Raw genomic sequence first — 26,623 nt, forward strand, 5'->3', positions numbered from 1 at the left:
CATGAAAAGGATACTCCTAGCTAGACTGCTGGTCCCAGGAGTAGAATGAGAATATAGGTTTCTTAAATGAGCAGCCCCAACCTGGCTTAATTTAAACTAGACTGTCCCTCGCAAAGTGCTAAATAAATGCTTATTATCATTATACGCCACTGAGATTTGTGATGTTTTGTGACACAGCAGTAGGTAACTAATATATCCTTTATTTACCATTATTTACTAGTTTGTTTTTGATGTTACTTCATAAAGAAGTTGTCACATTCCTTCTACAGCCTTTGTCTGTAGGTAAGATATCTAGGAGAATTTGAATTTCCAGCTCTCACAGCTCACTTGAAGATTATCAATCCTCTTTCCTCATTTTGCATTTATCAAGGACCCTTCCACCCCGATGCCTGAATGCTACTTACACATTCTTTATTTTTAGAGCATATAATGATCATTTAAGTATTTCTGGTTATTGAAACATACTAATGTTTTCTTCTAATGTGGTAGGCATGTTTTCTTCTATCTCTACATACCTCCTATGTCAGGCCGAAGTTTATTGTCATATCCTTCCAGGAGATTATTTAAGATGACAGTGACATCACCTTCAGGAACTTTTGGAGTCAAGACCCATGTTTTGTTAGAAGCATAATCTTCGTAGTCATCATCAGATTTTTGGCTAGTGAGGCTAAGAAAACAAAAATATTGTTCAGGAAACATATAGACTATATCCAAGAGGACTTTTTACTCACAGACCACTGGGGAGAAAGGAGAAATGAAACAGGATTACAGGAATGTATTACAATGGATGATAGTGAAATTTTTCGCTGAGGCTCCATCTAGCTAATTAAACTGCACAGATGTAGATTCAAATTTATTAGTGTACTCTCCAGTTTTCCAGAATGCTCTGTCTTCCCATCTATAAGCATACCATGTTTTTCAAGCGATTTTTCCTTTCCCATAGTTGATATTCTTCCTGTCCACCTGCCCAACCTCATGAAGGATTCATTAAGAAAAAACTATTTTTGTGAAGGTGCTGCTTAATGATAACGTAGTCTCAGAATTCAGACAGAATGTCTACTTCTTCCTCCCCGAAGAAGTTAACTTGCTTCAACCTGTTAATGAAAGTAAGAGACTGATAATTAGATTCACTCCCACAAACCGCCAGACAAGCCTCTCCCCTCTCAATTGAACTACTAAGGAGAACTCAGTCTTGCTGCTTTTTCTTCCCCCAGGGTGTGTGTATGTGTATTTTTTTCCCCTCACTTGCACTGAAAGCCAGGGCGGTTCATTTATCTTCGATTGTTAAGAACCTGGTACTATGAAGAAAAATGTAGTTGTAGACTTTAACCCACTCTTTATTGCAGAAGTTCCTAATCCAGAAATTCATGCCAATAGTTAATATGCTATAATTGTGTAATGGAAATTGCCTACTTGTGGTGATTGAAAAGCTATATAATACCCTGTGATTCAGTTTCCGTGCCCAAACCTGTCATAAAACTCCCACAGTTAGGGCCAGAAGTGACGGCTGACTTTGGAAAGATACTGGATTCTACCTTGCCTCTCTCCCTGCCCCAAGTTCCAACCCCACACAAGAGGATCCTGAGAGTATATTTTCCAGATCTAGGGGCAATGCAAACCTTGCAACAGCTGCAATTTCCATCAGCATTCAGTGATCATTGGCTACTTCTGTGGTTTATGGTAAAATTAAAAAAAAAAAATTTAAATATAAAGTTTCCCATCCCCATTTCAGTTCATTTTCATAAATTTATGCTACAGAAGGGATCTTGTCAGAAATCAAACCACTGCCACATTACCTTAAATATATACATGCATGCACAAACCATATTTATCATCTTTCTACAATAATATTCATTTTACATATATACAATATATGTATGTATACGTGCGCATGTATAGATAAATAGATCACTCCACATGGTAGATAACAGCTGATTGCATGATTAATCTGGCTTGAGGATGAGCATGGGAGATGAAGTTTTAAGAGTAATCACTGGCACGGATCAAGCAAGTAATCTCCTCTTTTATTCCTTTAAAGCTTTATAAAGAGGAACCATTATAAAAACCGAGCCACACGTCTGCATCAAACCTCACAGAGCCAGTCTTACGTCTGGCACTTCAATTAGCAGAACGACTTTAAACAACATTTAAATTTCTTAAACCACCCATACAGGGTATGATGGACTGGACAAAACTTCGAAGAGTTCTCAAAGTCCCTGGTGTCGGCAGAGGCCAGTTCTCTGCTAGGAAAATCCTTCTTGGGCCTCAATTCATCATTTCTCTAGAGCATTGCTGCACACTGCCTAAGAGAGTTCTCATTCAATGGCCTGAATCTCACTCGTTTAAGAACAAAAAACAGCTCTCTGACCAAGAGATTTTCAAGTCCCTCCAGTAACTCTGAGAAAAGAATGTGGTTGGCCCCTTGGATACCAGCACTATGAAATGTTACCACCATTTAATTTGTTCATGCAAAAGTGTTTAAAAAAAAAAAAATCTCTCCCTCTTCTTTCCCCTCCTTCCTTCTGAGTCTCTCTTTCTCTCCCTCCCTCAGACAAATGCACTCTAATGAAGTTTCTTTAAGGGAAAGGAAAATATATTAAATCATTTGGTTCACTCGCTTATAGCAGCTCCTCATACTAACAAGTAAATAATCCAAGCACGATGGTGCTGTCTTACTGTTGTTACCATCATCTGGCAGACTAGGAGGAAAAATACATTAAGTGAAAATACAAGGGATACTTGCTTAGAAGGAAGACGACTTTCCAGAATTGCATCAATAAATCTTTTAGAAGCATCATCTATTAGAAGTCAAAACAACAAATGGATTATTTCATATAAAAGTATCAGTGATAGATTCTGTCATAAATTGAGGTTGCCTACTTAGCCAGAGAGAAATTAAAAAAAAAAAAAAAGTTGAGGGGCGCCTGGGTGGCACAACGGTTAAGCGTCTGCCTTCGGCTCAGGGCGTGATCCTGGCGTTATGGGATCGAGCCCCACATCAGGCTCCTCTGCTAGGAGCCTGCTTCTTCCTCTCCCACTCCCCCTGCTTGTGTTCCCTCTCTTGCTGGCTGTCTCTGTCTAATAAATAAATAAATCTTTAAAAAAAAAAAAAAAGTTGAGAAATTAAGAGTATATACTTCGGAGTTAGAAAGTACTAGGTTTGCTTTCTGGATTCATCCTGTCTTACCTCTAACATTTACTATTTTATGACCTGGGGCAAGTTATTTAACCTTGCTAACCTTCACAAAGTTTTCATCTTCAAAATAGAGTTAACGCTAGTATTCTTATTTTTATGTAAGGTTAGGATAATGGTTATTAAGTGCTTCACACAGAGCCTGACACATAGCCCTGAAAATAGGTCCATTATGATTACTGTTATAAAGTGACCACTGCTAGATTTATAACAACAGCTCCAACCATGTAATTAAAACCCGAATCTATAGATGTTGCTTTCAGGCTTCTATCTAATATGTGCTGAGAAAAAACTAAAAACAGATGTTTTCCAGGAAGAAAAATAATGAACCCCTACATTATAAATAAATGAAGTTTTTATTATCTAGAGTTTTCCCAGCTGAGGTCTAAATTAATGGGGCTGATGCATAATCTGGGATTGTTTCCAGATTTGTCTTAAAGAAAAAAGAAAAAAGAAAAAAGAGCCTCTCTCATTCAATGTTGGCTGTTTCTCTAGAATTCCTTGGAGTCAAGACCTCCTCATTTATAGGTAGGCTGTCTAGGAATAATGAAGTCTGATCATTACATGGCATTGTCAACCCCACAAGAAGGCCTGGGCAGAAACAGATTAATGATTCAAGAAAACGGATTTGACAGTTGAGTGCCCTGAGCACAAAGTTGAACTTCTAAAGGCACCTATCCGAATGTAACAGCCTTTACAAGTAGTTATTTCTTGTGCCCTTTAGTTTAAATAGTAATCTTACAAAAAAAGAGAACTAAAATTGAAATTACTCTTAAATTAACTTACCATAATGAAAAACATTTTTTCATAGTTTGAGTGAAAATTTGTCAAAACAGTGCCAGAAAAGGTTGTAAAGCTTTTATCTTTGAAAGCTTTTTAAAAAATGCTAGAAAGCTATCTGCCTGGGACCGTTGAACCAGCAGCATGGGCACTGCTAGGATATTGCTAGAAATGCAGAACCTGAGACACTTGAATCAAAATCTTTAACAAATCCTCAAGTGATTCATATGCATAATAACATTTGAGAATCTCAGTCGCAGAGTGTTTAACCAGGGGTGGGGGTGGGGGGTTATAAATACAGATTCCCAGGTTCCCACTTTAGCTCTTCTGAGCGTCCCTGCTGTAAATCAGATTTTTATTTTCATGTTTGCAGTTTTATGCATGATTTGAATTTATGCATGATTACAAACATGTAATAAGTTCATGTTTACAATCAGAAACAGAAGCTGATTTTATTTAGAAAAAAATGGCTTAGTAAAATGAAAAGAAATATTTGATAGATGCTCAGTGAGAGCTCTCAATTACACAGAAGAATCTAAATATTTGAATTTTGGTACATATTTTGTATGTTTGACACTGAAGATTAATCATGCAGATATGGAATTTTAAATTTTAATCCATGTATTTCAGATTCCCACAAATTCAATAAAGATCTATGTTTTGTTGGAGGAAAAATCTAGTCACTTTACCATCCCAGGGTAGTATAACAGCAAACATTTGGGTGAGATATAACAACATTTGTCTTTTCATTCAGGTATCTTAAAATCCATTGTTATCTGGCATCATAAAGACAGAATATATATATTTTTTCTTTCTCTGACATAGGTAAGTAGAAAAAAATTGAAACTCACTTATTTTTATGTTTAAACTTTTTAAATAATTAGTGTTTCATTCTTTCCTAGTTTCAGTAATATTTTGTTGGTTCAAGTTTCAGTTTCATTTTATAGGTGCAATGAGTTAAATGCAGGGTATTTTATACGTCAAAATAAATCTCTCAAGATATGTAGGTCAGCAAAATGAAACCTTTTGGATCTTTTCTATTAAAAATTCCTATGCATTGGATTTTCTGCTGTGTTAATATTACCTCTACTGCATATATAACCTAAATCTCTATTCTTCCCTTTTACTACTTTCGCAGAGATCCCCTCTACCCCACATTCTCATCAAGACCATAGAATCCATTGAGAATTCTCACACTCCGAAAGCATCAGTAAGACAAGAATGTGTTGTTCCTCACGTCATCATGTTACTCAAGTTTGCTAAGTTCCAGGAACTAGGCCAACCCCCGGTCCGATTGCATGTATTGTCCTTCCTGCCTGCAATCTTTTCTTCTCTTCACCTCCCAAACCAGTATTTGGCGTGGCTTATGCCTTCTTACTTTTCAACACAAACATCACTCTCACGCGGAGGTCATCCCTTATTATCTTCGTCACCCACGCCACCCTTCATATGCTCCAGCCAGTCCCTTGATTGCTTCATAGCATTTGTTACCATGTCGATGTATTGATTTGTTTATTGCATGTCTCCATTACTAGACTATAAATTCCATGAGTGCGTGCTTAATTAAGATTTGTGGAAAGAATAAGTGTTCTTGCTAACTAGTTTTCCTAAGGTTAATAATAATACCAATGATAGCTACTTTTCAATATTCACTATGCCTTAGGAATAATTTTAAGAACTTCACATACATTCTCTCACTTAATCCTTAATACACTGACATTCCTATAATTATCCCCATTTTGCCAATGAAGAAAAACAATGATATTTACCAACAGGCATTTCAGTTTGCCAAAATCAAAATGTTTAGCCATTATGCTGCAAGGCTTTGAAAAAGAAATTGGGTGCAAAGGATCTGCTACTGTATATTCATCCAAAAATAAGATCATCCAAAAGAAATGGTTGCTCAAGCTCATTTTCCTTTAAGATAATAAATTAGTTTATGCTTGAGCTCATTAAAAGTATGGCACCTTTAGCACAAAGTTAATAACATTCAAATTTCATAAGCTTGCTGTTACAGATACCAATAATTTGATCTCCCCATACTGAGGAATAAAAGCAGAGCCCGCAATTTAACTTGCGATAAACTGTCNNNTTTCTAGGCTTGGAGAACAACGTACACTGCAGGGGCAAGACATACATACCAACCAGTTCATTTGGAAGGATGTCCTCCAGCCACTGCAAAAAGCAGATTTTGGTAGAAAGTGTCAAAGTATATGTGTCAAAGAACACAGGGAACTCATAATCTGATCATGGGAGGAGGGGACTCCACTCCATATTGTCCAGGACTGGCAGCTCTCAAAGAACACTAAGGTATTCTTTTTTTTTTTTTTTTTTTTTGGTAAGATTTTATTTATGTGACAGAGAGACAGCCAGCGAGAGAGGGAACACAAGCAGGGGGAGTGGGAGAGGAAGAAGCAGGCTCCCAGCGGAGGAGCCTGATGCGGGGCTGGATCCCAGAACGCCGGGATCACGCCCTGAGCCGAAGGCAGACGCTTAACGACTGCACCACCCAGGCGCCCCAACATTGAGGCATTCTGTGAACAAGAACACTGGGGCACCAATTACTCTTTCACTCAGGGTCTTCAGTGGCCTATGGGATTCTATACCTCCAGTAAGGACATGTAAGGAACCTATGCAGAACCTGTTGGGAAAGGTGCTCTCTGCTTGTGTGTACACACATGAGTGTGAATATTCAAAAAGAGGAGAGGGATAGCAAGAAAGTAAATCCCCCAGCACCAATTCTGATAGTGAATTGTCCTACTTATGATGACTTTCTTAGCTCTTACCAAGTTCAATTTTTTAATAGTAGATTGACGGCTATTAGTAAGTACACTTATTTGATTGAGTCAATTATCAGACATATATATCCAATGTATAAATGTGAACTATTTTATTAGCAATCACCAATGACCTATATCAAATAACTGCCTGTGGGGTTTTATTAACTAAGATAAGTTTCATTGCAAGTATAATATTCAAACCAAATTGGGAGGCACTGACATATACAATCATAAAGTCTGAGGTAGGATCAGCTTCACAGTGCTCTAGATAGCTTCACGACTATGTATTTGAAAACTCAGATTCTTTCTAACTCACCCTTCTATCCTTCACAGTGTCAGCTTCAACCCCAAAATGGCTTAACTACACAGTCAAGAGATCCTAACGACTTCTTACACCTCTATGCCTCCTTATTTACATCTAAACAGAGATAAACTCTTCCAGAAGTTCCCTCATAAAGAAGAAAAGTCCTCAGAGAGTCTAATTTTGTGCATCATTAGCCAAATACATATGAATTCATACATATGAAATTCAAATCTACGCCTAGAGGATGACATTATGTTAATTATTTTGGTCTAATTATCTATCCTACCATTAGTATCCAAGATGGAAACAGCTTCACAAAAAGCATGAGGACTTCACAGACACCCAATGAAAATTGGGATAATTAACAAAGTAAGGAGGGGAAATGCGGAAAAAGCAACCACAATGCTCATTGGGGTCAAGGGGTGTGCACAGAAAAAAGCCATCAATTAGAGGTCTAGGATTATCCCTAAAGTCCATTTTCCTTGGGTTATTCACCTCACCATACTTGGGTTGTTCGCTTGTTTTAGCAATTCTTAAATAAAAGTGGGAGAATGTGGAGCAACTAGGACTCATTCACTGCTGGAAGGAAAACATTGTGGGATTATCTGCTAATGATAATCACCCTCTATTTCATATCCCAAAAAGTCCATCTCTAGATTGATCTCAAAAAGAAGCACATGCAAATGTCTACTCTAAGACTTGTAGAAGAATGTTTAGTTGTATTATTAGAAATAGATATGAGCATAAAACAAACATAACCCAAACAGATGTGAACATAACCCAGTACAATAGATTAATAAAAGATGGTATATTCATATAATATCATACAACAATACGAATTGGTGAACTCTTGCTAAATTCAGCAACATGAATCTGAAAAAAACTTGAGCCAAAGATGCTACATGTACACCGACCCCCACACGCTATGTTTCTGTTTATATAAAATTTAATAAAAGGCAAAATTCAACTATAGAGCTGAAAGTGAGGACAGTGGTTTCTTTGGGGGAAGAGAAAGAAGAAGAAAATGAAGGAAGGGAGGAGGTTTACTAGGGTGCTAGCAATATTTTATTTCCAGTTGTGGTTGGGGGTTATATGGATTTTGTGATGATTCACTGAGCCATATTTAGGTCTTCTGTACTTTCCTACATTTTACTGAACAACAGCAACAACAACAAAGCATTTGAAAAACTAGGTTTAGGTGTGAGTGTTAAAAGTAGAACAATAGGTTCCTAAGAGCAAGAAATTGTTTTCTGTCTCCAACTGTCATTTTCTGAAAATTTGCCAAGTGCCTGGCACGTAACAAGACACACAATGAATACTTTCCAAAATACTGGAAGAATCATTGAAAGTATGGGTTATTTTTAAAAAATTTAATGTTTGTAGAAATTTACATGGAAAAATTCCCTCTCTTTAAAAATGTACATATGTAACAATTAATGGTTAATATTAAAATGTGCTGCCTATGTAACATGCCATCACTTTTTCTCGAATGCTATAATTCTTTGTAAAAACTCCAGTAACATACACTGAAGGTATTTTTGAGAGTTAATAAGAAAACAAGGCCAAGATCAGCCACAGAAACCATGTGTCTATAACTGTTGGATAAAATAGAAATAAAAGTCCTGACGTTACATTGTGATAAGAAATGTCAATGGATACAAAAATTCTTATGGTATAAATAATGATATTTATAAAGATCTTAATGATTATTAAACTGACAAATTCCTAATGTATCCCTTTATATATAAAATACTTTGAAGTGATTTTTTACTAAGTGATAAAAATAACATTCGGTTTCTTGTTTGTGTACATTTTGCCACAGAGTAGAAGCTATTGGTTTCAAAACCCTGAATGATCTTGGGAAACTGAGACAACTCACCTCGCACACTATACACTGATGTAGAATTTTTAGAAGAAAGTGGGGCCGTAACTATGTTGGTCTCATGCAACAATTTTTTTTCTATGAAGTAGCAGAACTTAGCCACTATATTTGTATTATTATTGGACTGCAACAACATGGTGATATACTAAGCCAATACAATTTGGGGGGCTGCTCTCCCTCATTCTAGAAATACACATGGAATTTGCATAGAGTTGCTATGTTCTGACTATGGAAATCCAAGACCAACTTTAACCACAGAAATATGTAAACTATAAGCTATAGTATCAGAGAAGGTTGTAATTTATATGCTGTCCAGAAATATTCTAATAAGGAAATATTTTGTATCTCTTCCTTTATTTAATAACTAATCATTCACTAGGAATGCACAATGTCCCGCATATACTGAATGTGCAATGCATTATATAGACCAGTCGTTCTTATCCTGACTGCATGTTATAATTACCTCGGAAGCTTTAAAAAAATAACGGTGCTGAAGGCCTGCCTCTTAAGATACTGAATTAATTGATCTAGGATGGGACCAAGACATTGATATTCAGCTAATTCTAAGGTGCAGCCAGAATTAAGAGCTAGTGCAAGAGAATGTGATAGAGCCCTTGGACTTTCTCCTAAAATAAGTATCACTTTGGTGAACACTCTCAAGCAAGTCAAATGTCACTTACTAGTGTTTCATTGTACACTGGATGTTCAGAATAGCCTCATCCTCAAAATTAACGTCCTATTAAAATGATCCCATATCAGTGTTTCCTGAAACTTAGGACACCTGTCCCTGGTAACCAAGACAGATTCAAGCATCACATAGGAATAGCACTGAGACACTGAAGCACATAATTTGACAATTGTTCCCTTTTGAATTTTCTTTCAATACATTCAATTATATTAAGGACAGTATCACAGTTTATTTATAATTTGTCTTTAACCACATTGTCCCACTTGTTAATCTACTTTCTAAGGAGAACATCAAGCTCACCACTTCCGGTAGAAAATAATATATAGTTAAGATGTGATAACATTGTACTGGTTTCATTGTATTTACTTTGCAGGTGTCTTGGGTTATGAAAAGTAAAACTGATTTTCCAGATTTTATTACTTTTATTATTAAATGTATTAAATCAAATAATTACTTTAAAAAGATACTGGTTTTATGAAAAATATTAAGTGAATAAATGACCAGGTGTCACTTAGATGTGGCCAGATTTGGGAAACGACACCTTATAGCTTTAGATTTCATGGTCCTTCAGCTACTTATTTGAGAGTCTTTTGTGCAAAGCACAGTTGCAGATGGAAAGAAGAAGGTTCAGTGCAGATATCAAAACACCTTTGATCTACTTGATGAAACAAACACCTGAACAGCTAGAAGAAACACAGAACAATGCAAGACAAAAATAAAAACGTTGTCACCTGATAGACCGTGACTAATCTCTGTCTGCCGTGCCTCCAACTTGATGTTAAAGTTATTTCTATCAATGTGCCTGTGCATTTAATATGAAATCTCAATTTCTGTAGTAAGAAGGATAGTTTTCTCTAGAACACAAAACGTTTAGAAGAACTGTCACAACTTTTGATCCCTCTTCTAGCAAAATTCAAAGTCACACATATAAACATGCAAAATTGTTCTCAGATTTGCAAGGAGGCCACACGTGTGAATAGGAGAAACTTTGTGTACTTTCTCCCAGGGGTTAAACTGTCCCAGGTTTAGGATAGCTTAAGGGTCACTGAAAGGCAGTGTACAAAAATGAAGGCTGATTCTATTGCATGCAATATCTGCATATATTCAGATGTTTATTCAAATATATTCAAAATATATTAAAAATTCATATCTTTAGAGTCTGTTCTGTGAGAACAGAAAATGAAATATTTCAATTTTAATATTCAAATGTTTGGAAACATAGAGCTAATTTATTCAGGTGGCTGATTGAATTTTCACTGTTCTGGGGAATTCTACCCCCATGTATACATACATCTGAGTGACCATGATTCTAGGAAATTTTCTTCCTCTTATTTTCTAAAATTGCACTATAGTCTTTAAGTTCAAGTCAACACAAATTTCAAATCTGTGTCTGTGGTCATGGCTACTTCTAGACTACTCTTAACATTTTCATTATTTGGCTCTTCCTGCCTAAAACATGTTCTCAAAATCAAGGTTTTATTAATCATTTTAAAAAAGTTAATCAAGTCTTATCTTTCAGCTTTCTTCCTCCTCAGTTTCCCTACCTCTGTTATATGAATAGTTCATGTTTATCTCAATATAATATAAATTTATGTAACTAGGAATTATAAATACTTCAAATCACAGAAAGTTGTGTTTATTCTTTTTTATTGATGAATAACAGACCAGTTGTTGCCAGAAGTTAAGGGAGGGGGAAAGGGTGACTACAAAAGGGTGGTAGGAGGGAGGGTTTTTTTCAGGGGGGTGGGGGAGCGAGGTGGGCTACTGAATCACAGAATTTAAGTGCGTGTTAAAATTCATACAACTGCCTACCAATAAATGTCACTTTTGTTCTACGTTAAAAATAAAACAAAGAGCTATTATGTTGTAAACTTAAATCACTGAACTTTTGAAGATATTCTTTGATATAAGATTTTTGTGAGATTTCCTGATACTAAAATATGAGTCTGAGCATTTAAAAATCTCCTGGGCAGGGGGAGGGGGACGTGCCTGGGTGGCTCAGTCATTGAGCATTTGCCTTTGGCTCAAGTCATGAACCCAGGGTCTGGGGATCAAGCCCCATGTGGGGCTCCCTACTGGACAGAGTGTCTGCTTCGCCCTCTCTCTCTGACCCTCCCCCCTGCTTGTGTGCTTGTGCTGTCTCTGTCAAATGAATGAAATCTTTAAAAATAAATAAATAAAAATAAATAAATAAAAATAAATAAAAATCTCCCGGGGAGAAAGAAATTTAATACTGAAATGGTACTGTGGTTTCCTTTTAAATTGCTACATAGATGTTTGGATCTCTTTCAGCCTTTTAGATGGAATATTACCTTTCATGGCTTTGTTGTTCACAGATTAAGTTCAACAACATATTTTATGGATAGGAAATAAGTATACTTTTGTTAATGCTCTCTGAGAATCCCTTAAAATCTAAACTCAGTCATCCAAGTAATTGCTTCTAAATCATATTTATTTGTAAGAGACTGTCTTTGCCATTTCTTAGATACGAAGTACTTATCTTCATAAAAAACATACCTGTTTAAACACATTAAATACAGTGCAATAATTTCATAACAATGCCATAATTACTACACTTCAAATAATTGACATAATAGCAGAATGACTCTTGATCCCACTAAGATTTTATAGCAAAATGTAGAACAATACTATATATAACTCTAAGGAAATTTAACCTCAAAAACTTAATTAATTGTAAGGAATTGAGAATTGGTAGGTAAATTGCACCCTCACCATTCCCCAAATCATAGAGGCACATGTTTTAAGAAAAAAATTGATGGTATTATTATATAAGGCATTTCTCCTGACACAAACCCCTTATCTCGAAAACAATTCAAATTCTTCACTAAGGTTGCAAGACCATGTAATAGGAAGCAGCTTTCTGGCTCCCAAATCCTATATCCTGACTTTTGATCCTTGGTCACTCTCCAGCCATCTGGGCCTTCTTTTAGTTCCTAAATCACACCAAGTTCTTACTCCATTCAGGGCCCTTGCACCTGCTGTTACCTATGATGAGAACGGTCTTCATTTGAATCTTTTCAGGGCCGAATTTTTTTAATATTCATGTAACTTCAACATCTTACCCATTAGTCAGAATGGCCTTTCCTGACCATGCTACCTAAAGCAATTCTTTTCTTTTCCCCATCACACTTTTAATTATTTCTTCAACTTTTATCTCTATTTTAAGTTTGTTTATTGTTTGTCCCTAGACTGCAAGGTCTAAGAGGATTAAGAAGATGGAAGTTTTTCTCACTGTTTCAACTCCAACCCCCACAGTGCCAAACAAGTGTTAGGAATGCAACAGATATTTAATTAAGGCAGGAAGGCAGGAGACAAGGAGGAAGAAATTTGTCCACTTTGCATTTATTTTCATTCCACATTTAACATAGCACTTTAAAGCTCAACGAGAGTCGAATGACATCCCACGTTAGCCTATTTCCAGGAGAAAATGGACAGAATCACATGGATCTATGAGTTTAAAAAATGATTGAGTGTGAAATGTACAGCTGGTTACACAATTTCCTTAAATCAGAGGCAGTAAGTGAAAAATCAATATAAAATAGAACACTGTCTATAAGTAAATTTATAAGAGTATGATTATAATATATAGTATATAGAGTTTTGCTTTAAAAGCACATCTTTATTTTAGAAAATAACTTCCACAAGAGCAACAACTAGGTTTGCCTAATTCAATGCTTTTCAGCCTCCAGCATAGTGCCAGGAACAGAGTGACTAGGAACTAAACAAAAACGTGATTCCCAAAATAAATACGAATTAAGAAGGGCACTATTCAGATCACCTAAACCAGAGTATGTAAGCACTATGTCCAAACTTCTGTCTTATGCCCATTTTTCTGATAAATTTCATTGATACTTAAACATCTACTAAGCAACGGTTTAGGAGATTACTTGGAATCTGAAGTACAAGAATAAAATGAAAATCTCTCCCTCCTTTTGCGATTCTCTAAAAAGTTCACTTTGATACTCATTCAGAGAAATTGAGCTGCATATGGAAATGGTAGCAGGTCTACAAAAAGGAGCTCCCATCATGTGAGACACTGCTAATGGCCTGTTGACCACAAGAGTACTTGAAAAATTGTATGTTTCAAGGAATATTTGATGGCCAACACAGTCCTGGTTTTATGGCACTGAGTTGATTTTATTTGGTGTTTATTTTATTATATAAAAGATTCTGGTGAGGTCACCTGGTATGACTGGAAAGTTTGTTTGTTTTGCCCTTTCAGTAGGGCTTTATTACTGAATATTTTTTCATGTTTTCAAATATAATAATCAGCTTAAATATCATTCAATATGACTGCTCCTTTTTATTCATGAAATAGAAAAGATTTATAATAAAAACGTCTCTCAATCCTAAAACATCTCTCTGATGAAAATTCTGTATTGAAGAATTTCAAACAAATTTGAAAATTTTCTAAAGAAAATGGAAGAGAGGTAGGAAGCTCTGAAAGTAGTACCTCAAAAGGAGGTAGGAAAATGAAGCCAGCATTTGAAGGAATCTAATAAAATACAGTGTGACAGTCGAGTTGGGTCCAATGAAGGATCAGGAACTGACACTGGAGGGGTTGTCAGAGATCAGATCATGAAGGACCATATTGGGTCATCACATGCCCAGTTTGCCTGAGAAAGTTCCAATCCCGGGATCCTGACACAAGTATTAATAATTATACCCTCTTTCACTAGAAAAATGTCTCCATTTTGCATAACAAATATATGGTATATTATCTACAAGTCTAGTTAAGACAATTGGATCTTATGGTAGAAGGGGAGTAATTGCAAATATTTAATATGGCAATAAAACAACCATATTTGTATTATAAGAAGTCATTCTGTAGTAAAACTACTTTTATTTGCAGATAACAATATTGTATATAAAAAATCATAAAGGATCTACGAGAACTACCAGAATAAGTTTTAGAACAAACACCACAGGGATATAAAATATACAAAATAAATTGTTTTCTGTAAAATAGTAATAAACATTTAGAAAATAATTTAAAAGCATATAATTTGAAATAAGACACAAAATATTTAATAAACTTAAGAAAAATGTACAAAGTGCCTACATTGAAATACACAATAAAATAGTGAGAAAAATTTAAGAACACCTGAACATATGGAAAGATAAACCATGTCCATGGATTGGAAGACTTAACATTGTCAAAATGTCAATAATTTCTAGTTTGATTTATATGTTCAATACCATTTCAATAGACACAGCAAGACATTTTTGTTTTGTTTTGTTTTTGTAGCAGTAGACAAATTTACTGAAAATATGTAAAGATATAAAAGATGTAAAATAGACAAATCAGGTCTTGCAAAATAAGAACACCTATGGTTGTATTTCATATTCATTGCCTGGTTTCAAGATTTACTGTAAGGCTACAATGATCAAAGTCACATAGACTGATATACAAATAATCTAGTAGCTCAATGGAATGGAATACAGATTTCAGAAATAGACCTAGACATGTGTTAATAACATTTTGACAAAGTTCAAATGAATGTCAAGAGGAAAAAGAAAAGCTCCTCAAAAAATGGGGCTGAAGCAACTAGATAAATGTAGGGGGTAATGAATCTCATTCTCTAACATATTAAATGAAAATAATAAAACATTGAGATGGATACTAGAGCTAAAAGAGAAAGCTGTAAATACAAGCCTCTAGAAAAAATATGAAAAGATTTTTTGCAAATTTGGAGGCGGCAAATGTCTTAAGACAGAAAAAACACTAACCATAATAGAAACAATGACAAATCATACTTTAAAATTAAACATTTTGCTCACCTAAATAAATTAGTAAATAGTAGGGGCAACTGGGTAGCTGTCGGGTGAGTGTTTGACTCTTGATTTCAGCTCAGGTCATGATCTTGAGCCCCAAATCAGGCTCTGTGCTCAGCGGGGAGTCTGCTTGAAATTCTCTCCCTCTCCTTTTGCCCCCCCCCTCAAGTAAATAACTATTTTTTAAAAATAGTAAATAATAAACCCAAAGACTGGAAAAATATTTTTACTACCTCTGACAAAGGATTTTTATACAAAATTCATAAAGTACTCCTACAAGTCAATAATAAAATCAATCAAAACAAAAAAACCTGAGGTGCACCTGGGTGGTTCAGTTGGAAAGCATCCCAGTCTTGATTTAAGCTCAGGTCATGACATCAGGGTTGTGAGATCAAGCCCCACATTGGCTATATGCTAGGCATGGAAGCTGCTTAAGATTCTCTCTCCCTCTCACTCTGCCCCTCCCCCCACCTGTTCATACACAAGAGCCCCCCACAAAAAACAAAAACAAAAACAAAACTGAATAGGTACAATTTTACTCCCACTATAATGGTTTAAATCCAAAAGACTTTAGTTCAGTCTCTGCAGTGTCCCCAGTGATCCTTATCTTTCTGGTATTCACACATTCACCTAAACCTTTCCCACTATGTATCAGGATTGTTCTGTGTTACTAATACCACATGGCAGTAGTGATAGTACACAACTACAAGATTTTATTACAAAAGTCTGTGGCTTCTATCTCAAGTGCTCTCTCTCTCTTCCTCCCTCTCTTTGTATCTTTCTTTTCACTCCACCTCTCCATCACCATGGAGTGGCCGCCGGTGAAGGAAATGGAGATTCCTGCCAATATAGTGGTGAGCTTGAGAATGGCTTGTCCAGCACCTTCAGAGAACTAGAACGCTGTTCAACAACTTGATTACAACCTCATGAGAGGTCTTGAACCAGAATCATCCAGCTAAGTCACTCCTGGATTCCTGAGTCTAAGAAGCCTTATAAGATATGGCTTGGCTTTGGGGTTTTTTGGGTTTTTTTTTTTTAATGTTTTGGATAACTAATGCAAACGCAGATAATACCTAAAGTTTTAAGGATTTGCAGCAACTTTAACTGTCATACATTAGAAAACTGTTCTGATAATTTCTTATAAAAATAAATTAATTCTACATCCCAGCAATTCCACCAAGAAAAATGAGAAAAGGGCCAAAGAAACACTTGTACAGTAATGTTCATGTCAGCTTTGTCCAAACTGCCTCAAATTATATGCATCAAGAGGAGAACGGGTAAACATGTTATTATTCATACCATGGGATTCCCAAAAATAAAAAGGAACTCAATATATGCAACATTATTGTGTGTCAAAAACATTATGTTTAGCAAAAGAAGCTAGACACAAACTGTTAATTTTGTCAATGTAAGCTCTAGAACAGAAAAAAAAAATAGTCTTGTGAGAAAAATCACAAGTGAGACTATCAGGAGAAGCGAGGAAAAGGAGACTAGAGAGTTAGTTAACTGGAAACGAACATAAGAAAACCTGCAGGTGTGACAGAAACTAATATATATTGAAAACTGTGTGTGTGTGTGTGTGTGTGTGTGTGTGTGTGTGTGTGTGTATGCATCTGTATATAGAAGCGGTGGTTATACTACTGCATACGTTTGAAAAAATTTCATCTAATTATATACCTAAATTCTGAACAGTTTATTACATCTCAATTATGTCTTTATTTAAGAATATATTTGAGGGATGCCTGGGTGGCTCAGTTGGTTAAGCGTCTGCCTTTGGCTCAGGTCATGATCCCAGGGTCCTCCTATGGAGTCCCGAGCTCCTTGCTCAGCGGGGAGCCTGCTTCTCCCTCTGCCTGCCACTCCCTCTTCTCTCTCCCTCTCTCTCTCTCTGACGAATAAATAAAATCTTAAAAAAAAATATTTGATAGGAGAAATGTCTCTCTGCTGTGTGGTAAATTAATAAGACAGCAAAACCAGCATCAGAAAGGTAATTTCACTGACTGATTTAGTAACCTAGGTGACAGATGATGTTGATTTTAATTCTATGATCAGACCTATTAGGCACAAAGGAAAACGAAGTTAGTCATGACCTTGAATAATAAAATATCAGCTTGGATTGTCTCCTTCCTTTTTACTCTCCAGATTCAACCCATTGCTTCCATTTCAAATCTAATATAGATGTTGCCATTGAGAGTAACAACACAGGTTTGCTCTGAATAATAGGTTGAGTTAATTTTGCTCAGAAACTCAGAGACAGTGGTTTCACACTATCTCTGGAAAAGATCCTTATTTGCATATCATTAAGGATGCCGTCTTGAAGAAGTTCCATGTGTCAGCACTTATTTTCTTATTATACTGGGATCTAATCTATGTGTTAGAAATATTAAGTTTACCATAATGATCCAAAATGAATGACTGGTATAGGGATTCTAAAAACTTAGGTAACTTTCCCCCATTTTCTTATCTTATACAACTCAAGGTAGGGGACTGAAGAACTAGAGAATTTTTATTAAGAAACCCTCTCCTGGGGCACCTGGGTGGCTCAGTCATTAAGCATCTGCCTTCAGCTCGGGTCATGATCCCGGGGTCCTGGGATCGAGCCCCTCATTGGGCTCCCTGCTCAGTGGAAAGCCTGCTTCTCCCTCTCCCACTCCCCCTGCTTGTGTTCCCTCTCTCGCTGTGTCTCTCTCTGTCAAATAAATAAAATCTTAAAAAAAAAAAAAGAAAAGAAAAAAGAAAAAAAGAAACCCTCTCTTGTACTCTCCCAAAATTTTGATTTTAACAGGGGTGGAGAAGATACTTCTGCTTCTAGGACAATCCCCAGGAAAGAATGACCTCATAGTAGTAACAAAAACAATAACAACAACAACATATAAGGGATACTTACCATGGATAAAGCCCTTATCGTGTATCCTATCAATTACTACTCAAACTTCTGAAGAATTATTATCTTCCTTTTTATTTTCTTTTTGTATGAAAAGACAAAGGCTATATGAAGGTAACTGAGGGCCAGAACGTAATATTAGGGATAGGAATTTAAATTCTGGTCAAGTGTGGCTCCATAGCTTATACTCTTTAAGGACCACACTCCGCTGTAGGACCTGTTTCTTGGCTTGTTTTTGTAGGCAGCTATAGATGCTAAACTTAGAATGAGATACTGCTCGGAAGATAAAAAGGTTTTTCTTTCTTTCTTTTTTAAAAGATGACAAATTTCAGGGAAAATAAAACACAATTTTCATTATTTAATTAAAAAATAATTATTAAGCATTTTTAGAGGCAAAGCACTTCTCTAAAAGCCTGGGTTATATAAGTAGACAAAACAGTGTCTCTGCTTTCATCGATCCTGGCTTCTACTGGGAGGAACAGAAAATAAAAAGTAGAAATAATAAACCAGTAAGCAACATAGTATAAAATTATCCACTTAATTACGAAAGCCCAAAGTATAAGGAAGGATAAAACATAGATGAGAATAAGTGAAATCGTGAGTGTAAGGTTGGATGTTGTTTGGAATATTACACTGAATGTTCAGTATAGGCCTCATTGGGAAGCTAATATTTGAGCAAAGACTTCAAAGTGGGTGAATTAGCCAGTGGGTATTTCGGAGAAATACATCGTAGAGGGAACAGAATATTAAATATACTTTCCCTGTTGTTATCATAACCAATGTCTCAGAACAGGGAAAAAAAAACAGGTGAGGAGTGTTAGACTCTAATTTAGTACAAATGTGGAAGGCTGCCAAAAAGAGGCCAAACTTTCTAGAGAAGGCTAAAAACCAGTTGTGGTTTTCTTTTCTTTCATCCACCTTGTCACCACATAATTGAAGTTTAAGGATTCGATTAGAGAGGCATTCTTGTATAAGAAGTTTATTGGCCTATGAGTAGAAAGAGTTGTACAATTTCATATTCCCTCCTCCGACAGATACTTGCACCACCTCTAGCTCAAGACAATTAAAAAAAGAAGTCAAGAAATCCACTCACGGATGTCTACTGTGATGGAAAACTAACAAGCGCAATTGCTATCTTTACCCCAAATAGAAAACTTCCATACCTGCTTCTTAGTGCTCTATGAACACAAAGTAGATAGAGAACACTTAGGTAAATATGCCCTGTATTCTCTATAATCTGAGCAGTCCAAATGACTACTGTAGCCTGATTCTTTCCTGAAAGAATCTAAAGGTAATAGGCTGGTTTGAATAACACTAATAGTGATTCTGAGAAAGACCTTCACTTCCAGAATCTGACAGACAGTTCTGCTGAGTCCATCCGTCAGTCCGTGCATGCTTCTTTCCTTCCTTCATTCCTTCTCCTAAGCTAAATGGATGTCAAAAAACAGTTACGTTGGAATCATCTTTTAAAAATTGTCTATTTAGTGAAATAATGCTAGCAGAGAATCAGGGTGGATGTATTTTGGAGTGGAGCTGAGGGGTGTCATTCTGACATCAGCCATCATATAGCATGACTCATGTCAGGGAATAGTGCAATGCTGGAGGTCCTCGAAAGTGGAAAGGAGAAAGAGGGTTATCTTCATGGAACCCATCCAACACCCCCATGAAAGAATAACTCAGCATTTAGGTATCTGTCACCCAGATAACACAACTTAAGATCTTTCTGCTCCTTTAATTATCTTCTTTCCCTCCTTCCAATCTCACAAAAAAGAGCAACATAATAAGAGAGAAGGAAAGGCCTAACAAAAAAGTATAGAAATAGTGTCAGACTAAAGAAATCTTAGGTTAAGCCTGATCAGAGAATAGAAGAAAAAAATAAAACAAAACTCAATGGGAGATTGAAAGATGAATTTAGATGAGAGTTTAATACCTAAAAATGAGATTATTCTAAACACTCAAATGAATAGAAAATTTATGGGATTTACCCTAGATATTGTCCAAGTATGGGGAAAAGAGATTCAACAGATGAAATTTGAAGAGAAATGTATTTCTAGACTAAACCTAAGTGCAGCATGTTCAATAAATCCGTATCATCTAATAAAAGACATGAAATTGAAGATCTACAGAAATCATTAGAAAAAATGGAAGATGTAATGGAAGCAACTATACTAAATATTAAAGTAGAAATAATATTACTATTTCAATATCTGGATAGCTCTATCTTCAGTATATGTATATATATTTTAAAGATTTCATTTATTTATTTTAGAGAGAGATAGAGCACAGGCATGCATGCACACACACCCACAGCCCTGAGTGCGGGCAGGGGGCGGAGGTGGCACAGAGGAGGAGGAGAGGAACAGGCGGACTCTGCACTGAGCATGCAGCCCCACGTGGGGCTCAATCTCAGGATCCTGAAATAATGACCTGATCCAAAATCAAGAGTCTGAGGCTTAACTGACTGAGCCACCCAGGCACTCCTATCTGCAATATGTAAATATTTATAGTTGACATTTTTAATCACCTCAATCATACAAGCAACTGCTTGATTAACTTTGGCATGCGATAATATCAAAGTACATAAGCTTTAATTTTAAAGGAATATGAAGTTACAACTAGAAATTGGGGATTCACTTTCTTCTGAGAATATTTGCTTGCACATTCTTATTCTCTCTCTGGTCTCATGAGTTTGATAAGGAAGATAGGATGATAGCTGTAGGAAATGAGATATGGAGAAACTAAGGCACTAGTTCAAGTCTTCTTGAATATTAGTTGTAGAGCAGGATTAAGCCTCTCCTACCCACATTCCTAGGGCAATAATCCAAACTACACAAGTATAACCAGCCCTGTTCTCTCCAAAGGTAAGAAAATACTTGGATTGTTCTGAGATATAAAAAGCCTCTACAGTTGACTTTACTGGGAGGGTTGTTATTCATTTCTCCCATATTCTAGAGAATAAATATCCCTTACAAAAAAATAAAAAGCCTTCTTTAAGTCACACATTAGTGGCTTAGAGTAAAAATAAGATTTAACTCCCAATCATATTAATCCCTATAGTATTATGATAAGAGTGCAAAATATGGTAATAATTCTATATCATTATAAAAATTGTATAACTCTATAGATAAAGTGCCACGTAAACGCTAAATAAGTAGCACTGATATTACACTCTCCACCCATTCATAAGGAAAACCACATGAATACCAAATAACATAATAGTGGGGAAAACAAGAGTGCTTTTTAAGGAAAGATCCTTTATAGTAATTGAAACCCTGCCATGAACTCAAGTTTGGTTGTAGAACCAAAGACTGCGTAGTGAGACAAAAATATATTATCTGTTCCCCTTCAACCACAAGTACGTGTCATTCTAGCAAAGCCTACCTGTATTTAAACTGTGAAAATCCTGTCTTGGAATGGCTAGGAAATTATGACAGTGACAAGAAGCCATAGACCTACTATCATATTTACAACAAAGATTAAGTTAGTCTTAATTGCAATTTGAAAAATTCTTGACATGGAAGCAAATTTTCAAGTGTGTAGAACAGAGACCTCAATCATTAAATAGTCTGTAATTCAATTATTTTGAGAAGTTTATTCTAAATGAAGTCTAAGATATCTGAGAGACATTTCCATAACTACGCTAAAAGCCAATTCTTAAATTCCTGCCTACAATCTAAATGTCTTGTCTAGAGGGTGGTGGGCAGCTGGATTCTGAGAAACACTGGGTGATAATATTTCTTGTCTCCCCCCCACCCCAGGTGGATGTTTACCTCAGGGTAGATTATTTGAAATGCTGTATCTACAACTATGCAATTAAGCATGCTGAGGAAATTATTTTTTTCTAGATAAAACCAAGTGGAGCATTTGGAAAGATAGGACAGAGTCAGGTTGTATGTAGAGATTAATTCTGTTAATTAACAGGGTTAGAGTGAAGAATCACAATATCCCCTCTACATGAAAGAACATAAAAACTATGAAAGAAATTGGTTATGGGATAAAAAACTTTAGCAGCTCACAAGAAAAGTCTCCTGATGAATTTCTGTTCAGGCAACAGCTAAGAACAGAAAATATTTATGAATCTTTAACTCAGTTTTCTTTTTTAAAATTCAGTGCTAGCAAGTGAAAGTAAGGGTTACATTGAGGATCAAAAAGTCAATCAAATTCATCTCCACTCAATCTATCCTTGAAAAAAAAAATTCTTTGTTTTAAAAATCTTTTATTCTAATAGAAATGAAAATACATGTACTTTTAACACTTCCTATTTATTCTGAAAATTTTTCTGTTGTATCTCTATTTCTTCTTGTTAGCATATTTTTACTGACAGAATGTAGTTACATTGAAAGAGTTTATAAAATTGTGAGATTTGTTTTAAAACCTGTATGGATAAATAGTCGTACATGGAATGTATGTAGTTTGTGAATATAATTACACATTCATACGTATATACATATTTTATTTTTTCAGCCTATGTTCCCTCACATGAGTTGGATTTATTAAAGTTCTTTATAGGTATTCCTTATCCTTTAGTGGTTGTATAATATGCCCACTGACATTCAAATAAAAAATTCTATATGTGAAATTGACTCACTATGCTCAGTTGAATAATGAAGTAGCAATAATCAAAGCACTTGTAAATATTAAATTTGGTGAAAAATAAACTTTTGAAAATCAGCAAAGTAAATACCACTTTTCTTCAATGTGTGGTCTAGGGTACTTGTCGAAAATGAATATTCCTGAGTTCCATCTCAGACATAATGATTCAGAATCTTTCAGGAATCTCCATTTTAACAAGTGTTCTGGTGATTCTTTTGATAGCACTATATACGAGATACAGGACAGTTTATATAACTTTGAGGTTCAGAAATTAATATTTCACACATAAGAAGAGATATTAGCTATTAACGTCCTCACTTCAATGGTATATATCTTTCCTTGTTTTACTTTTGTATAAACACAATATAATAAATTTAATCAATTTAGTAAAGGAAAAAAATTATTCGTTGCAGTTATGGAAATGAAAAAGTCAATGAAATGTTTTTTTGAATTCCTCTTCAACTTTCTAGGTGCCTCTACTGCCACTATTTACCCAAAAAGCCTCTTTCAAACTGGCTCCCAGGATCCCACATTTTCCCAGATGATTTTTGTCCTTCTTTAGAATCAGCTTTAGACATCAAAGCTTCTATTTCCATCCAGCCCTATTCAGCCACTCAATTTTTTTTTTTTTATGGGATTGCAGCAACTGAAACTCTGATCACATTCTCTGCACTAAACTGCAATGACTCCATTCCCTCTCATTACTGAGAAAACGTGAAAATCCTATTGGAGAGTTTACATGACACATAGATCCCATTATTCAGAACTATTTACAAAACTCACCTAGGCTAGTATGCAAAGAATTAAAAATTAAAATATATCACTAAGTTTTACTTTTTACATAATACTGGAAAAGTCATGTGGCAACGAAAAGACATCTTAAACATGATACCATTATGAATGATAAAATTACATATTTTTCATTAAAACAAGGACACTGGAGATAAATAATAATGTATTCATCTATTTAGCCAAAAAGCTGTTTACTAAGATAGACATGAGTAGGAAGGAAAGACCTATTTCTCTATGCCCTCCCTAAATTTCAATCCACAGGTTTCATAAATGCTAAGAATATGAGAATGATTTTCTATCCATAAGCAACTACCAACTCACTAACTTCTGAAACAAATTAAGAGCTACACATAACATTAAACAGAAAAAATATATGTGCAAATTTTAAATAAACAATGCTTTTCCTAAGATTCCACTCAAATGTACTGCACATGAAACATTTCCAGTTAAAGGCTGTTTCCACTTTTGAGAAAACTATTTAATCTCATACTCTTAATGAAAACACATTCTATTTTAAAGTAAAGGAGAAAGGTATAAAAAGTGCTGAAAGAATTAAGCAGATCCCGTCTCTGCTTAGAAACTCAAAAAAAAAAAAAAAAAAAAGCTTTCACACCTTATTTTCCCTGGGTCTCTTCTTAATCAGAAATCTGCATCTCCTGTTACCTACTCTACAGAATGGAGGACCAGAGAAGGGAACTAGAATTTTTAAAATAAAATAATAGTTTAACCCCTATCCCTTTTATCTCCTTCTGTTACAACTACTACATAAGAGTGTCAGCTCCCATGAAAACCTTAAGGCAATGGCTTGACTTCTTCTATAGCTAGTTTTTTATCTTCTTTTTTGGGGATGGGGTGGGGGGTATGAAAGTAATTCTTCTAGAGTTTATTTCAAAATGACAGTATAGAAGAAAGCAAGAAATGTAAATACTCAACCTCTAACTTGCCACTGGTCCTGGCTGGACATCCCGAGGGACTGTGTCTGTGTGGTGCCACGGGCTGTTTTGTGTAGATAAATAATGACCTATAGGTGGAGGAATATCCCCTGATACTTTTGGTGCAATGAAGTTCAAGAAAATTTAGGTGCAAAACACTTCAGAGCATACACTGGCTCAGGGTTTTGGGGAATTCATCTCCCCCCTTCCCATCTTTTCCATTTAGTGCAGCAAGGCTTTAAGGCATCAGTGCATAACTTGACAATTCTGGCTTAACATTCACCTGGTTCAGCTTATTTTTTCAACCCTGCAGCAAGACCAAGTCTTTTCTAGTCATATACCCTCTATGCATTCATCAACTATATTCTCACCCCATGCCCCCTCCCATCTTCAAGGAGGGGGTAGGGAAATCAGAACAGGGTTCCCAGAGGTCATTAGTGCTCCTTGGCTCCATTGGCCTTCTGCCTGTACTATAGGGATGTTCTGTATAGAATTAGATATCCTATGGGGTTAGATAAGCCTCTTTCCTTTTGGCCCTAACTGAAACTGCTGTCCCTGGTGCTGAACCATGTTTGCCCATCAGGAAACCTGCTGCCAGGTCAATGGGGCTGAATAGAAAATCTGGCTGACTGATCTAAAGAATGCCCAGGTACAGGAGCAAGCAATACTTTGCTGTACAGGAACAGAAACCCTCACCCCCCCACACACACACACACAAACACACACACATCTCCTGGGTGTTCTCCAGGATCCCATTTGCAGTTTTCTCCTCCAGACCCCCACCCAAAACGCCTCCAACATGGCCTCAAATGCCGGCTTGTATCAGCACAGCCCACTTCGACATTAGATTGCAGTATTATCAAAATGCTACTCCCCAAACACAAAGTCTTTATGACGTTAGCTTTTTCTACTTTAAAACAAAATAAAATCCAATAAAAAATAAATAAATGAAAGTGACCTTCCTCTTTCTTCCCTCTATTTTCTACCCTATATTTTCACATTCCCCTAAATTATAACCCCATATCCTAGACCAGTGTTTAAAATCTGGGTGGTCTCCCTAGTTCCACATCCCCACCCCCTCCCCCACCCCTCCGGAACAAAACAACGCTGAAAACGGCAGATCTTACCCGGGGTAGAGCGATAGCAGGAGCAGAATCCACACCGTCATTTTCTGTGAAAATACAGGAGTCGAGTAGTCTGAGCTTCCTGTGCTCCATATATTTGTCGAACTCATCGCTTTTTTTTTTTCCTCCTCTGCCTCTAGTCTCTTGGTTGCAGAAGAATCCCTCCCCTTTGTATTATTATTATGCTTATGATCTGATGGTGGCTCCCCCCACCTGCCTCTAGTAGGTCCCGTCACTGGGGAGCTGTATTGCCAACAGCTTTGGGAATTAATATTCAGGGGGCAGAAATAAGATCAGCACAAACGCTTGCAGATACCATCAAAGCGTCAGCTCTGGGAGCGGCTTCCAAGTCTGGGGGAATAATGTATTTGAGGCAGGGGGAGGGTACAGGGAGAGACGCACGCCGAGACAAATAAGGGAGAGAGAGATGCGCGCACACTCTACACATACTCATGACCCTCACGCTCACACATACTCTCCCAGGTCCATCATTTTAGGTCTGTTTATTTGTTTGCTCTGTTTTCTTTTCTTTTCTTTTTTTCTTTTCGAGTGGGAAGGCAGGGCTAGGGTTGTGTGTGTGTGTGTGTGTGTGTGTTTAAAAGAAATTTTTAAAAAGCTCAAGGAGTCTCTGCGCGATTAACTACCACGCAGATTAACTATGAGGTCAAAGTGGAAGAGATGCTCGCTGCTGCAGCGCGAATTAACACATGCGTGGTGTCTTCCCAGCGCTTTTAAACTCCTTACTGCACACACAAGCATGGAAGGACCGACTTTCATGGGGACAAGAGATGCCTTAACAAGCCAGTAAACTGTATCACCAATGACAGAAGGTTTGTCTCATCAGATCTGCCAAGAATCCTTATTAAAATCATGCA

General features: G+C 36.3%; 1 protein-coding gene across 6 annotated transcripts in view; it reads right to left on the bottom strand.

Moving 5' to 3' along the window:
• GABRG2 (gamma-aminobutyric acid type A receptor subunit gamma2) overlaps positions 1-26,211 on the bottom strand; it is a 96,272-nt gene extending 70,061 nt beyond the window's left edge. For 5 of the 6 annotated variants that reach the window (XM_040630326.1, XM_040630324.1, XM_008692408.1 and 2 more), the window contains exons 1-2: positions 25,752-26,211; positions 516-667 (exon numbers count right to left, since the gene is read on the bottom strand). In XM_040630326.1, coding sequence (XP_040486260.1) covers positions 516-667; positions 25,752-25,858 — 259 coding nt within the window. In that variant the 5' untranslated portion in view covers positions 25,859-26,211. The remainder of the gene's footprint in view (positions 1-515; positions 668-25,751) is intronic. The other variant, XM_040630325.1, reaches the window with a different exon arrangement.
• Between the last annotated feature and the right edge of the window lie 412 nt (positions 26,212-26,623).

This window comes from Ursus maritimus, unplaced genomic scaffold (genome assembly GCF_017311325.1).
Source record: "Ursus maritimus isolate PB19 unplaced genomic scaffold, ASM1731132v1 scaffold_15, whole genome shotgun sequence".
NCBI lineage: Eukaryota > Metazoa > Chordata > Mammalia > Carnivora > Ursidae > Ursus > Ursus maritimus.